Source organism: Bos grunniens, chromosome 1, assembly GCF_055505025.1.
Source record: "Bos grunniens cultivar Pamir isolate PY7600 chromosome 1, Bosgru_T2T1.0, whole genome shotgun sequence".
Taxonomy (NCBI): Eukaryota; Metazoa; Chordata; class Mammalia; order Artiodactyla; family Bovidae; genus Bos; species Bos grunniens.
The window spans coordinates 27,932,799-27,949,346 of record NC_141165.1 but is presented as its reverse complement, the minus strand read 5'-3'; the positions used below and the strand labels follow the sequence as shown (position 1 = coordinate 27,949,346).

Below are 16,548 nucleotides of genomic sequence, written 5' to 3'. Positions count from 1 at the left end.
TAAATAAACAGATTTTGCCTAATTTGGGAAATGTGAGACATTCCTTCAGTCTGGTGAAAGGAAAGGTTAGTGGGAAGAAGTTTCTATTGGTTGTGAAGCCAGTGGCAACCCAAAAATCCTTGGAAGAAAGGCAGGAATAGCCTCCTTGGGAAGAGGTGGTCTGGGGTGACCCCTGCCACCTAAGGACCTCCTCTGGACAGTTGGTAAGTCGGAAGGGGAGGCAGAGGATAAGAGAATTGCAAATGGGCCCCTTCCTGGGCCAGAGCAATTTGATCCCTGTGGCCCTGGGAGGGATGAAGGTTTGTGACCTCCTGATCTCCTGGCCTGCCTTCTGGAAGCAAAAGTGGAGAAGTACAGTTTGCATAAAACTAAAGCAAGACCCCAGGTGGCTCAAATGGTAAAGAGTCTGCCTACAATGCAGGAGACTTGGGTTCGATCCCTGGGTCAGGAAGATCCCCTGGAGAACGAAATGGCTACCCACGCCAGCATTCTTGCCTGGAGAATTCTATGAACAGAGGAGTCTGATGGGATACAGTCCATGGGGTCGCAAAGAGTTGGACATGACTGAACGACTAACACTTTCAAAGCCAGGCCCAGTACTGCTGGCAGCTGGAGAAAGTCCCATGACCCCTTCCTCTTGGGTCTTCAGGTGAAGACAAGTCTGAGGGAAAGTCTGCTGCTGCTGCTGCTGCTAAGTCGCTTCAGTCGTGTCTGACTCTGTGACACCCCATAGACGGCAGCCCACTAGGCTCCTCTGTCCCTGGGATTCTCCAGGCAAGAATACTGGAGTGGGTTGCCATTTCCTTCTCCAATGCATGAAAGTGAAAAGATAGTGAAGTCGCTCAGTCGTGCCTGACTCTTAGCGACCCCATGGACTGGAGCCTACCAGGCTACTCCATCCATGGGATTTTCCAGGCAAGAGTACTGGAGTGGGGTACCATTGCCTTCTCCGAGGGAAAGTCTAATGCCCATAATCGGCACATTTTGCTGGATGAGACAAGCAAGTCAAAAGGGTGTTGCTCAACAGAAAGGGGAGGAGAGGAAAGGGCTCTGCAGAGAAGCTCAGTGAACACCCAGTTGGTGACATTTGTCTTCAAAGGGCACACCTTTTCACCTCATGAGAAGGAGAGAGGATGGAGCTGGGCAGGCCTGGGCTGGAGAGGCTTCCTGGCTTCCCGGAGCCAGCCTGGAGCCCAGCTGCCTACAGTCAGATGCTCTGAAGGACTTCAGGTAAATACCTGGGGATCTCTGCTGTGTGTGCTCTCAGCTGAATAATTTATCTCAGATCCAGGCTTCTTGAGAAGTCCACATCTTCACTTTTTAGCGTGATCTCAAGAAAGTTTCTTCCAGCTTAGAAAGATTCATCTATAACTGATGAGTTTTCCCAGTCCTCAGAGTCACCTGAGGATTCTACAAAGAGTCAGGTAAACAAATGCCGTAGTGGAGACACCCAGGGACCTAAGAAGATGCAGCATCCAAGTATGTGATTTGTTAGTATGAGTATGTTAGTAGGTTAGTATGAGACTAACTAACAGGAGACTTAAGGGGCCCTATGCTGTGCTTAATCGATCAGTCGTGTCCGACTCTTTGCAACCCCATGGACTCCAGCCCTCCAGACTCTTCAGTCCATGGGAATTCTCCAGGCAAGAATACTGGAGTGGGTTGCCATGCCCTCCTCCAGGAAGGGGCCCTAAAACAGAACTTTTGAAACTGGAGCTCTGCTGCCAATTCTAAGATGAGTGCATTCATGTTAGTCACTTCAGTCACGTCCAACTCTTTGCGACTCTATGGGCTTGTACCTGCCAGTCTCCTCTGTCCATGGGATTCTTCAGGCAAGAATACTGGAGTGGGTAGCCATTTCCTACTCCAGGGGATCTTCCCAACCCAGGGTTCAAACCCAAGTATCTTGTGTCTCCTGCATTGGCAGGTGTGTTCTTAACCACTAGCACCACCTGAGAAGCCCTCTAAGAAGAGTGGTCCTCCGTGAATAGAAGGTGTAGAGGAGTGTAGAGGACACTCCTAGCTGAGTTGTTGAGTGACAATTGCTTTCTTTCAGTGGTCCCTCAATTTTCCCCCTTAGAACCCTCTCCTGTTGCCCCCCCCATCCACTTCACAGACAGATCTGAGATGGAAGATCGTGCCAAAGCTGTGTTTCATTGAAGATCTGTCACATACTTGCTAGGAACTTGAGCTATGACCCTTGCCGTTGCCACTACCTTGGAATTAAACCTGTGCTATGTGCTGGGAACTCTGGCAAGAGCTTTATGTTTATGACCTCCTTTAATTCTTACATGAACCCAAGACTCAAAACACAAATCTGAAACTCAACTAAGTTTCCAAGGATCCCACTGCTAGGAAGTAGTGAAACTGGATTCAACTGGGTGTGCCCAGCTCCAAAACTTTTTAAGATTTTATTTTTCCATTGTTTCCCTTTTTTTCCCCCATTACTCTCTAACAGTAGTTCTCAAATTGTGGTCCTGGACCAGCAGCATTAGCACCACCAGGGAACTTAGTAGAAGTGTAAATTCTTGGGTCGCACCCCAGGCCCTTTGAATCAAATTCTAGGGGTAGTATCCAACAATGTATGTTTTTATAAGCCCTCCAAACGAATATGATGTTGTCTGGAGCTTGACAACCACTGCTCTAGAGGCTCCTCTTAAGTTTTTAAGATATTTACACCTACGTTTCTTATAAACGTCTAGTCAATCAACCGTTATAGCTTCCTTTAGTACCTGTTTACTTCATGTCAATCAGCTAACGTCTCATGTGTTCAAAACACAAGATTTTAGTTTGGGTTGAAACTAAATGTTTTTTACATAAACAATCATGAATGAACTCATGAATAAAAACAGTTGTGTTCATTTTTGCTAAGTAAAATTTACATACATTAAAGGAATATATATTAATTGTAGAGCTTGAGTTTTGGCAATATTCTTACAATCACCATCTTAACTATAGAGCATTTCTATCTTACCTCTCTAAGAAATTTTTCATGCGCATTTTCCTATCTTTACTTCTCTTCCCATAATATCAGATCACTGACCTATCTTATTATCATTGTAGATAAGATTTGCTTTTTTCTAGACTTTCATATAAGTGGAACCATGTAGTATGTGATCTTTTGTGTCAAGTTTCTTGCCTTCAGCATAATGTCTGAGATTCACCCATGCTGTTATATATATATATATATCAGGAGATTGTTCCTTTTAGCAGTATTCCATTTTGTGAATATATCCCAATGTATTTATTAACTTGCGGATGAATGTTTGAGTTATTTCCAGTTTGAGGCTGTTAAATGTGAAACTATTTTCGTTTTTAAAATCCTCACATTTTAATGACGTTTGCTGGGTCTGTAATTTCTATACCAAACTATTTCCGCTTATCACTCTCAGATATTATTCCTTCGTTATCTTCCATCAGAGTTGTTTAGAAGTGTGATATCAATTTGATTATTGTGTTGTTTATGGTAATCTATATGGTTGTTTTTGTTTTCTCTGTAATATTTAAAGTTTTGTTTTGATGTTCTAAACTTCCGCCAGTGGTTTCTGTGTTACATACATCCTGCATATCTGTCCTCAGCTGTATTTAATCAGTTATTTAACTCCTCTGTTATATTTTAAATTTTAATGACTCTATTTTAAAATATTTACTACTCTCGTCATTTTTAATCTATCTTTTTAAAAAATCATTTTATCCTTTTTTTATGTTTTTAGGTGCTTTAAATTTATTTAATTTTAACATACTTATTTATAGTTTATTCGATTATTTTTATTATCTGAAGCTCTTGGAAGTCTAATTGGACTGTAAGTTTCTGCTGATGCTCGCTTTCTGGTGGATTAATTTAATGTGTGCTTTGTAATTTTGGATTATGAGCTCACATTCAGCATGGCTTTATTACAGGACATTCTGGTTGGTCTGGTTTGAAGGTGTGTCCCTCTAGACAGCTTTTACATTTACTTCTTTCCAGCAGCCTACAAATATTACAAGCTTAAGACTCCATTTATTTTAATATATTGGCTACCAGGAAACATAAATTCAAACCCTAAACCAGAGTGAGAGCAGGGAAGAACCTTTTTTTTAACTTAAATAATGCGTGCTCAGTCACTCAATTGGGTCTGACTCTTTGCCCACCAGGCTCCTCTGTCCATGGAATTTTCCAGGCAAGAATACTGAAGGGGGCTGCCGTTTCCTATTCCAGGGAATCTTCTCAACCCAAGGATCGAACTCCTGCATCTCCTGCATTGGCAGGCAGATTCTTCACCACTGAACCACCTGGGAAACCTAACTCACATAGAACCCAAGCCAAATAAACAAACTTTCTTGTTGTCTCTAGGTAGATTTTGGCCTTCACATTCTCACTGAGGGACTAATCCATCAAGTGTTTTGACTTTACGCAAGCCTCTCAGTTTCAGCTTCCCGCTTACACAGGGTAAATGCTCCCCACCCCCATCCCCAAGACCTATGAAACTCAAGTCCCTGGCTTTTTGCAGTTGGCAAACCCATTCTTTTTGTCAACCTCCTTTCCTACCAGCACAGGTTTTTTTGTTTGTTTCGTTACTTTCTTGCAAGGAAGGCCTATAGAGCAGGAGCCCCCAACCTCTGGGATCTAATGCCTGATGATCCGAGGTGGAGTTGATGTAATAATAATAGAAATAAAGTGAATAATAAATGTAATGTGAGTGAATCATCTCAAAACCATCCCCTTACACCCAGTCCATGGGAAAAAACGTCTTCCATAAAACCAGTCCCTGGTGCCAAAAATGTTGGGGACTGCTGGGAGGGGTCCCCAGGAGACAGGTAGGGGTAGGAATCTGAACCTGGAGGGGAATACCTATCTCTTCAACCCAGGAGGCTGAATGCTCAGCCTACAGCAGGTTCTGGCCAGACTTCAAAGGATGAAGCCCGAGGCTCCCTTATCTGTCCACTTCTGCTGCCTTCACTTATCCTCCATTTGTTGTAAAGTTTTCCCTTATTCCTCTTTCCCTTTCATCCTACATTGGCCTTTGGACAACAGATGGGCCATTTTTTTGACTGTGTGTCTTTCTGATTCTAGTATATTTACTGAAAAAAAATAATAAATATACTCTTTTATACCCCTAAACCACACACACTGTTACTAAAAGGCATGGGGTCTGGCTGCTCACCACCCAGAAGTCAATAAACAGGCCAGGCTGGTGGGAAGGAGAGTTTGCTTTATTTCAAATGCCAGCAACTGGTGGGGAGGGCAGACATCTGTCCAAAGGCCAACTCCCCCTACTGGCAACAAGTAGGGTAAGAGTTTTTATAGACAGAAGTGGGGGGGCTACATGTAAAAACAGCACAGTCAGTTCTGACAGTCATTTTCATATTGGTCATTGACGGTCTGATCAGTGCATGTTGACTGTTTCAGCTACAGTTAATCTTCAGTTCTAGGATTGGTGAGTTTCCATTTCTTTGAAGCCAGTTCTTAGAACTGTGGCAGCTCATGTCATGGGTACAGTCTGATCATCATGTAGTTAACTTCTCCACCTGGGGTTTTCAGTATCTCTAAGACAGCTCACCAGAGAAGGCAATGGCAACCCACTCCAGTACTCTTGCCTGGAAAATCTCATGGACGGAGGAGCCTGGAGGGCTGCAGTCCATGGCGTCGCTGAGGGTCGGATACGACTGAGCAACTTCACTTTCACTTTTCACTTTCATGCATTGGAGAAGGAAATGGCAACCCACTCCAGTGTTCTTGCCTAGAGAATCCCAGGGACGGGGGAGCCTGGTGGGCTGCCATCTATGGGGGTCACACAGAGTCAGACATGACTGAAGCAACTTAGCAGCAGCAGCAGCAGCAGCAGCAAGACAGCTCACAGGATATGGCTCAGAATATTGTCTATTGCCCTTGAGAAAGAACTAAAGATCCTTGACTATGCTTAATGAATACAGTATTATTATTTGGTCTTCTGTGACTATTTTCCTTTGCTCTTCTATGTTCTCATTTCTCTGATTAAACTTTTTCTTTGATTAAAGTTTTACTCTGGCAAAAGGCAACCAGAGGATGTGGGGAGGGGGCAAGGACCATAAGGTCCTTCCCTGTTTCAACAGCAGAACCATTTGCTTAGATTTAGAGCTTAGAGCTTTAAAGCATCAAAATTAAAATCAGAGACTTGTGGTTTATCCATCTCAGTCCACACCTCCATTCTTCAGAGTGTTGTTAGGGCTCAGGTCACAACTCTCAGAACCATGTGTCAGAGCAGTAAGTCAACCTACCTTCTGACCTACTGGTATAGCCCATTTGAAGAACAGTTCAGAACCAAGAGTTCTTGTCCAAATGCCAGCCATGCACCCCTCCTTGGTCAAGGTAATCTTCAGCTCTTTCCTGGGGTCTCAAGCAGAGTCCCACTACCCCCACTACCTTCCATCTGGCCTTCCCCAAACATACTTTTCTTGAGTAACCCCACTGCTTAGATGCCTTGGGGAAACTTACTGGGAAACAAGTGAGAATAAGGTTCTCAAATCAAACCCCAATCCAAGCTGCCTTTTCCAAGCTGAATTTGTTCAGTCACTCAGTCGTGTCTGACTCTTTGCAACCCCATGGACTATAGCCTGCCAGGTCCTCTGTCCTTCAGTATCTGCTGGAGTTTGCTCAAACTCATGTCCATTGATTTGGTGATACCGTCCAACCATTTCATTCTCTACTGCCTCCTTCTCCTGCCTTTAACCTTTCCCAGAAGCAGGGCCTTTTTCAATGAGCCAGCTCTTCACATCAGGTGGCCAAAGTATTGGAGCTTCAGCTTCAGCATCAGTCCTTCCAATGAATATTCAGGACTGATTTCCTTTAGGATTGACTGGCTGATTACCTTGCAGTTCAAGGGACTCTCAAGAGTCTTTTCCAGCACCACAATTTGAAGGCATCAATTCTTCAGCACTCAGCCTTCTGTATGGTCCAACTCTCACATCTATAAATGACTACTGGAAAAACCAAAGCTTTGACTATATGAACCTTTATGAGCAAAGTGATGTCTTTAGCACCCTGTTTTAACAAAACTCTTTTCCTTAGAGCATTGGAGCCAGACAGACCTGGATTTGAATCCCAGGTTGGTCAGTGACCAGTAGTTACTTGGCATGTGATTTCACCTCCTTGATACTTTTTCATCTGTAAAATGGAGATGTTTAAACATAGCTCAGAGCTCTTGTAAGAAAACAAGATGAAGGATGTCTGGTGCCCAGCCCAAAGTAGAGTAGAGGTGCACAGGTGTGAGTTCTCATTTCTTGGCTTCACCAGCCAGGCCACAAATGCTGCTGCACAGCCGAGAGACTCCAGCTGAGGTCTGAAGCCTGGGACCGGTGGCCTGTTGTGCATGAGGGGTGAGCACTGGGTATTTGCTGGACAGTGTTCTGTATGGGGCCAGGGGTTCTGTGGGAGCCCAACCAGACAGAAATGAGGTCACCAGGACACCTATGCCTGGCTGTGCCAGGTTCTGAGTGTACATTGCTCATAGTCCTGCTGAGCTTTGCAAAGGAAAGGAAAGTTCCTTTGGGTTGTACTTGTGATCTTTGAGCTTGTTATCTTCAAAGTCGTAAGCCTGACCCACTGGATTATAAAAGTAGCTCATTCTAACATGTTCTTCCTGCAGCTTGCTCCTTGCCATCCAGCACATACCCACGGTAACCAGAGGCCACCACCATGACAAGGGACCAGAATGGAACCTGGGAGATGGAGAGTAATGATAACTTTGAAGGCTACATGAAGGCCCTGGGTAAGGTGGGAGAGAGGGGAGGTGAAAAGGGGAGACAGAGGGCAGCTTTGTAAGGACTGTGATCTGACCCCTCTGACAGTGCCACTGTGGAGTTCCCCAGACCTGTGTGCAAGTCTTGCTCCCCACTTCTTACCAGCTGTATAGTATTAGGCAGGCCATACTCATTTGCTGAGGCCCAGATTCCTTGCTGGCAAGCTGGGAACGATAATAAATGAGGCTATGTCTAGAAGGTTCTTGGCACACAGAAAAGATTCACTGAATGGAGAATGCACATACACACACACACACACACACACACACATATGCACACAAAGGCACATGTATGCACACATGAGGAAAGCCAGACTTGAGAGGAAAACACAGCAGGTCTCCTTGCCTTGTGATCGCCACCAGCTGGATCTGATATTATACACAGATGAGCCCTGCATTGCTCCTTTGTTAGTCTTGCAGTGGAGAAGCAAAAAAAGAGTGGCTAACAAATCTCTCAGCCGAGGAAAAGTCAGGCCCACAGAAGGCTAGGAAGGGCTTTCGTCACATAGATCAAACAATCAGAAGCTCACCTGACTTCTGAACTAGACGCCAGCCCAGGGGCTCCACCAGCATGTGTACTGAGTTAATCTCTTGTGGGATCTCTTCTGGGGCAGGCAGAAAAAACATGAAACCAGAGGAGCTGGGCCCATGGAGAGGAGTTCACTTTTGGGGGCAGCTACTATAGGCCCCAGGTGGTGCTAGTGGTAAAGAATCCTCCCGCTGAAGCAGCAGACACAAGAGATGCAGGTTCAATCCCTGGGTTGGGAAGATCCCCTGGAGAAGGAAATGGTAACCCACTCCAGTATTCTTGCCTGGAGAATCCCATGGACAGAGGAGCCTGGCGGCCTACAGTCCAAGGGGTCTCAAAGAGTCAGACAAGACTGAAAGTGACTTAGCACACACTGTAGGCCAGGCCCCAGACAAGGAAGCTTGCCTGTTCTTGTTCCTGTGATGGCTTCTAGATCACCTTTTCTAGCTTTAGATCTCTCCACATAGAGAGTTCCCAACTGGAACTTCTCTATACCAAGTAAGAGAAAAACGGCTGCAAGTGGAGTTGGAGGCCCAATAATTTGGATATGATGATAGACTGTCTCATCAAGAATGGGAATCATAGGTTTTTCTGTGCAATTCACTTCTACCTTGATGACACTTCCACCGTGGCAATGAATAAGGAGAGCTCATGTGACATGTTGTGCAATTTTCAGAGACTGGAATTTTTTCATGGACTTTAGACATGTTTCCAACACCGAATGGATTTTTTTCCTCCTGGCTACAGTGTTGGGCTTCCCAGCTGGTGCTAGTGGTAAAGAACCCAGCTACCAATGCAAGAGGCATAAGAGATGTGGGTTCGATCCCTGGGTCAGGAAGATCCCCTGGGGGAGGGCGTGGCAACCCACTCTAGTATTCTTGCTTGGAGAATCCCATAGGGAAAGGAGCCTAGGAGGCTACCATCCATAAGGGTTGCAAAGAGTCAGATTCAGCAGAAGCAATCCAGCCTGCACTCACGCACAGAGTGTTACCAATATACTTGGGAGAGGAGGGAGGAGGTAAAAAATCCTCCTACCAGAGCCCTAACCCTGTTGCCTCTGCTTTTAATACTGAGTGAGGATAGAAAATGGAATCCTGCCTCTAACACGTGGGTAAATGCTCTGGAGCTCAGCTCAGGACTAGGATTCTGAACAACACCATACAGAGGAGGAAACCAAACCAAAAGGTCAGCTGAGGCTTTCTCTCTGACCAATTTTTTAACCTTTCTGACCCAGTCTCTTCATCCACCAAATAGAGATAGCAGCCTTGCCTGTCTCTCCAGATGATGTTGGATGTGCTTGTTATTTGGAATGACTGAAAGTACTTTAACAAGAGCTATTTGGTGGGTTCAAGCTTTCTGCAGTAAAACTGCACAAGCCCAACTCAGGGAATATAATCAAAAGGCAATTTTGTGTCCTTTGCTGCTTATTCTTAAATAATAAAAAGTCCTGTGGCGACTTTAGGCACAAAATCAAGTCTCAGTTTAGTTTTCTTCTGTACAGGGTGGGCCCCTGGAGCCCCTCTTTCTAGGCTGGAGGTAAAAGACATGCAGTCCTGTTACCATCCCCTGACCCCTCTGGGGGGTGCCAGGAAGCAGGGCACCCTGTCAGCTCTTTCAAACAATCCTCTTCTAAAGCAGCCTTCCACTGGACTCTTTCACCTCAACTTACAGCCTCCTGATGGAGGAGGGGTGTTTGGATTGTGAATGTGATGTGTGGATGTCTTGTTGCAGGAGGTTTTGGAGGGAGTGGCCTTTCTGGTTCTCCTTGGCACTGGACACCTCTTATCTCTTAGAGCTGCAGTCACGACTTTCCATTCAACATCTTACTATGTTGATTTCACTCTAGCGAGCCACTGGGTTGGCCTCTTCGTGCCAGTCTCTGCAGTGCTGAGAGGTGGGCTCACAGTTCCGGGTGGAGACTAACGCCATAGGGAATGGTAGTAGCTAACCCCAGAATGCGGATGTGGGGTGCCTTGGCTTGCCCAGCTGCCTCGGTGTTCCTACGGTGTCCTAGGAATGTGCCGCAGCTCGAACCCATGACTCTGTGCAGAAACGCTGCTGCCAGAGTCACCTTCCGACTCCAAGAGAGAACACCTGACCCCACTCGTCTGCCCGTGGGGATACAAGTGGGCCAGACAGGCGCTGGCGGTGACTGGAGACAGGTCTCAAGGGCTCAGCCAGAAGCAGCTGTGCGGGGCTCCCCGACCCACTCCCCACCCTTCAATTGAATCTGCTAACAGAAACCCAGCAGATCCATACAGTTCCCTCCACATCCACCCCGCAAGACAAACGTTACTGCCCCAATATTGACAAGCTGAAGCCTGACTTTCTTGCCCCTTGGAGCATGAGGCCCATGGCATTTGGGAAGAACATATGTGGAGATCCTCCCAAGTCCCCAGAAGCAGAAATATCACTAAGTATAATTCCAAAGAGCCTTCACTTTCTTAGACCTTAGTCCCTAGCACCAAGAAGTCGGCTTTCTCTGTGAACCTGGAAGCTAGTTCCGGAGGAAGGAAGTACTCTTTTTTAGCGGGGGAGGGGGGTGGGGGACAAACTGGCTTTGTTCCCAGCTGGCAACTCACTCCATATCTGGCCTCCCCACATGACCTAGCTGCCAGCCTCAGCAGTGACATGTCAGGGTAACCTTTGGGCTTGCCCCAAATTAGCCAGATCATTAGCTGTTCAGAGAGTGAGTGCCAAGGGTCAATGGTACCTTGTTTTCTGGTGTTCCTTAAGGCCCTAGATTCTTTCTTGACAGTAAGGAGAGCAGCCAGTGAACTCCTCTTCCCTGAGGAATCTGTCATGTCCTGAGGTTCTCCTTCAACTTGGATCAGGGGGTCAGAGAATGGAGGAGCGATCTTCAGTCTAAGGGACAGACAAAGTGAGGTCCCAGTGCTGTGACAGAACAGCAGGGGAGAGTCCATTCACTCTGCTCCAGAAGAGTGAAGTCAGAACTGCACGTACATGGGGGATCATTCAGTTTCTCTACCAAAGCTTTAGATGTTGCCGTGGAAGCCAGGGACTGTGCCATCTGAGGCAGGCCCAGGCCCAGTCTCTATTCTCAAAGAGCACAAAATGGTGCAGCCAGTCAAGCTATAGCCATGTACAAGTTGCATTCCTGTTTTCTATTACAGTGTGATTAAATCGCCCCCAAAACGTAGAGGCTTCATTTTCTTACACAGCGATTTTATTATTGCCTCTCTTAGATGTGGGAGCTGACTGGGTTCATCTAGAGAGGTCTTGCTAGGAGGCTCTCACTCCATTGTAGCAGGACAGTGGCTGGGGCCATCTCAAAGGCTTCCTCGTTCCTGTGTCTAGCATTCAGTGCTGGCCAGCCCGAGACCTCAGCCAGGGCTGTGGGTGTCTCCCTGTGGTGTCCCTCATGGCCTGGGTTTCCTCACATCACCCTGGCTGTGTGCAAAGAGAGAGGAGGCAGCAGCTGAACGACCTTTTATGACCCAAACCCAGAAGTCACATAGCATTACTTCTGTTGTATTCTATTGGTTGAAGCAGTCCTGAGTCCACCTATATTCAAAGGAAAGGTACATAGACCCCGCCTCTCAAAATGTCAAAGTCACATTGTAAGAACATCCAGTAGGATGAGACGTAGTGTTGCAGCTATTTAAGAAAGTATAATCTGCCACAGAAGGGACAGCAGGTGATTCTGTCCCTTGGGCCTGAAAGGACTATAGTGACGATGGAACAATGGTGGCCGGAAGTGTGTGAGCTGTGTGCTGACGGGCGGTAACCAGGCTTGTGGTGAGAATCACTCTACAGCCTACACAGATGTTGAATTATGATGTTGTACATCTGAAATTTACATAGTTTTTTTTTTTTTTAAGTGTGTGTGGTTGGGGGTGGTGGTGGGAGACCTACAATAGACGGGTCATTGAAGGCTTCCTGGGACTTCCCCGGTGGTCCAGTGGCTACGACTCTGTGATTCCAATGCAGGGGGCCTGACTCTGATCTCTGGTCAGGGAACTGGATCCAACATGCTGCAATTAAGACCCAGCACAGCCAAATAAAATTATAATAATTTTTTTAAAACCCAGTTAGCTAAAATTGTAGATGCTTATTCTTTGGACTTCCCTAGTGACTCAGTGGTAAAGAATCAGCCTGCAATGCTAGAGATACAGGAGACTTGGGTTCAATCCCCGGGTCGGGAAGTTCCCCTGGAGGAGGAAATGGCAACCTACCCCAGTATTCTTGCCTGGAAAGTCCCATGGACAGAGGAGCCCAGTGGGCTACAGTCCATAGGGTCACAAAGAGTTGGACGTGACTGACTGACTGAGCAGGCATGCATGAAGTCTTTCTAAGTACTTCTGGATGGAGTTTTGAAGGAAGGAGAGGAGTGTTCCACACAGAGATGGAGTTAGCTCTGGCCCTGTGGGCACATGCCAAGTTTGGGTTGATAAGGATGTTTGTGGACAAGGGAAGCAGGAGTCATGTTACCAAGGCAGTGGGGCAAGAAGAGTCAAAAAGGCACCAGGGCTGGATCATAAAGTGGTGTGTCACCACAGGTGGACGTCACCCAAGGACATCATGCAAGAAGAGAATCCTGGGAAGAACGATAGAGAGGAGAGAGAGAGAGACCATGAATGCCCCAACAGCCAGGGTGTAAACAGATGTAAACAGCAGAGATGATCAGAGAACTGAAGAAGCGGTTACAGTGGCCCTGGGAAGATGCCAGAGCGGTGCCAAGGAGGGCCGCCGGGGGGTTGTCCATAGCAGGAAACAGACTAGATTTGGTGACTAAGGGGAGAAGAGGCAAGAATGAGCCTAGAAAATAAAACACCACCATGTAACTTTAATCAGGAAAATAGGAACGTATAATGGAAGGCATCTGTTCTGAAAATACCCAGTTAACTTTGAACTTAGAATCTTTGGGGAAATTTTTATTCCAAACATTGTACACATCAGGAAAAATACAATCCCCTTAATTCACACAAAAAAGTGAGAATCATCTTCTATGAAGAGCATCTTTTCATTGAAATTTTCATGCACAGATTTAAAAGAGCAGTGGCCACTGCACAAGTCCTAGTTGCGGCTGCTGCTGCGTCGCTTCAGTCGTGTCCCACTCTGTGTGACCTCATAGACGGCAGCCCACCAGGCTCCCCCGTCCCTGGGATTCTCCAGGCGAGAACACTGGAGTGGGTTGCCATTCCCTTCTCCAATGCATGCATGTATGCTAAGTCCCTTCAGTTGTGTCCAGCTCTTTGCGACCCTATGGACAGCAGCCCACCAGGCTCCTCTGTCCACGGGATTCTCTAGGCAAGAATGCTGGAGTGGGTTGCCATTTCCTTCTCCCATGTGAGGGTACTAATATGGAGTTATGGGAGAGGGAGCTTCAGAGTGAGCAAGGTTCGTCAGGATGAGGACCTCCAAAGAAGGCAGGAGAAACATTCAGAACACTGCAGAGACCCTGCAGAAACACTGCAAGTGAATAATTCAGAGTCCCTGGGTAGAAATGAATGAACAAGTGAATATGTGAATGAATGTCTGATGACCTAACAAAGAGTTAGTTTCACGACATTTAAATTGCTGCTGGTGCTCACAAATCAATGAAGTTAGACACTTGCGAAAATCTTTACTTGATTGCATTTTCACACAGGGACAGTGCTGTGGGAAAAACCCAGGTGAAGATAAGTTTGGTCCCTTTCTATGGGTCTTCCCTGGTGTGTACTGGCAGCCCCATCTCCCTGACCTCCATCCCAATGGTGGGGACCAGACTTTGGGTGGGGCACCAAGCCATTTTTTCAACCTAGAGAAGGAGGAGTGTTTGATTCAATTTGCATAGAAATGAAAAGTACAAGGGGGCATGGAGACACCTCAGGGTCTCCAGCCTGCCTCTGCTGCCTAGGGAAGGCTTCGAATATATTTGGAGAAGTCCATGAGGGTGAGAGAGGAGGAGGCAGGAGGGGGCAAGGACAGTTCCTCTCTTAATGGATTATCCAGAGGAGGAAATGGCATGGAAAGATGGAGAAGATTGCTCTTTCACTCTGCTTCTCATAACTGCCTGAGTGCTGATGACTTGTGAACTAAGAGTCGAGGTTTGAAGTCCACGGAAGCTGCACTTGGAATGGGTCTCAGATTTCATGTGATGAATCCGTGTGCATCCCTGCTCTTTAATTTACAAAGCTCGCCTGCCCTTTTAGCCTACAACTTTAGCTTTTTCCACAAGCACATTACAAAGCATTTTTAATGTTGAGTAGCATACTCATATTTCAACTTTATGGCTTGCATTGTTCAAAATGCAGTTATGAAAAGTATGCTTTAATAAAGTCACTTCCGTGGGTTTTTTTTTTTTTTCTTTTGCAGCAGCTACAAGCCATATATACTATTCAGAAATAGCTTGCCTTTGGACCTTTTCCTCTGAGATAGAAATTCATTTCACCTGGCTATAAATCAAGCTCAGAGATACCTTTAATCCAGAAAAGCAGATCAAATATATTTGATAACCCTGGTGTTAAAATACCGTATCAGGAAAACAATTTTCCCTGCAAAGTACAAAGAGGAAGTGTTTTTGTAATCTCTGTGTGTGTGTGCTTGTGTATTCTACAGCAGCAGTTAAACCTTGCCTTTTGATTAGAAATATCGAGAATCCAGCAAGAGAACGTTCGGCTCCCTTCCCTGGGGTGGAGCAGAGGTGACATGATTAACTAGCCAGCGCACGTGGTAAAGGGTAGCCAAGAGACCAAGATATTTTTCAATCCAGAGAAGAAACGATGCTTGATTCAATTTGCATAGAGCCCCTAATAAGATTCCCTGGCTCTGGTCAGAAAGACTGACTGGGGCTGGGATTTCCAGGACAAACCCGCTCTCTTGGCAATAGACATTTTTAGGTGCACTCTACCTCTCTGAACTACCAGGGACAAGCAATAATTTCTGTTTGGGGAGCCTTAGTTGTAAATGATAAACAGAATGTACTTGTAGGCAAAGAGTCAGGAGGGTTTCCTAGCTGGGTACCTCTGAACTGGTCACTTAAATTCTCTGAGCTTTGATTTCCATATCTGTGGAGTAAAAATAGACTTGCTCTCTGAAGACCACTTACATTTAGATTTCTAAATTGCTCTGTAATTCCCAATTCTTCCTTAGTACAGCTGACCCTTGAACAATGGGGGCAGGGGGGTGGGGGGGCGCAGTGGGGGCATGTTAAGGGTCCTGACTCTTCACGCAGTCAAAACTGTGCACAGAACATAGAGCTGGCCCTCCTTTTGTATGTAGTTCCTCCGTGTCCGTGGTTTTGCATCTGCAGATTTAACCAACCACAGATGGTGTAGTTCTGTAGCTACTATTGAAAAAAATCCATATATCAGTGGACCTGCACAGTTCCAACCTGTGTCATTCAGGAGTCAGCTGTGGTTTTGTATGACACCCTCCCCTCTGTTTCATCTGGTTAACACATGATCCGTGGTTTTATTTCCTCATCTCCTACCTATGACTCCAGCAGGGTTTAGCATAGCCTGGACCTCACTCAGCACAGAGGGCTAGAGCAGGAACTCAAGTTTCTACCCTTTGGCCAAACTATGGAGTGAGGAAACCAGTCCATGCAAACGAAGGTCTGGTCAGGCTGGATTAAATGCCCTTGTGGCAAGCCGGGGCTGTATGAGGGAGGGAGAGCTTAGATTAGTCAGCATTCTGACTGTTCCTCCAGAACCCAGGATCCTTGGGCTGTGTGGAGTGACAGATGGCTGTGGAGATGCATAAATAGGATCTGAATGCTGATCTGGCCACTGTTTTGTTTTTTAAGCATTAAGAAAATATTTTTATTTATCTTTGGCCATGTTGTGTGGCTTGCAGGACCTCAGTTCCCTGGTAAGGGATTGAACACGGGCCCTGGCAGTGAAAGCCTGGAATTCTAACCATTAGAACAGCAGGCCTCCCTGACCACTGTTTGGCCAGAACAGAAAAGACCAAAGAGTGGGGGCCAATTGCATCAAATACCCACCAGCTCCTTGGCACTGGGTAAAGCACTTACTTATCATTCTAAGGGAATCCTTACATAAATAATGCTATGAAATGAGCTTTCTTTCCCCACTTTACTATGAGAAACAGACTCAGGACAGGAAAGTGACTTCTCTGAGGTCACACAGCTGGAAGATCAGAGACAGGACCTTTGCCCAGACCTCACCCTCACTCTTTTATACCAGGGATTCTAAACGTGTACATGTGCAGAATTACTTGCAAGGCTTGTAAAAACAAGAAGGGCCCAACCCTCTACTGTAGGTTTAGGGTGGATCCCAGAATATACATTTCTAAAAG

General features: G+C 46.1%; 1 protein-coding gene across 1 annotated transcript in view; it reads left to right on the top strand.

Moving 5' to 3' along the window:
• The first annotated feature begins 1,080 nt into the window (after window positions 1-1,080).
• The window catches only part of RBP2 (retinol binding protein 2), a 31,484-nt gene continuing 16,016 nt past the window's right edge, over window positions 1,081-16,548 (top strand). Inside the window, exons 1-2 of the mRNA XM_086369429.1 lie at window positions 1,081-1,230; window positions 7,605-7,727. Of these exons, the coding sequence (XP_086225555.1) occupies window positions 7,655-7,727 (73 nt within the window). The 5' untranslated portion in view covers window positions 1,081-1,230; window positions 7,605-7,654. The remainder of the gene's footprint in view (window positions 1,231-7,604; window positions 7,728-16,548) is intronic.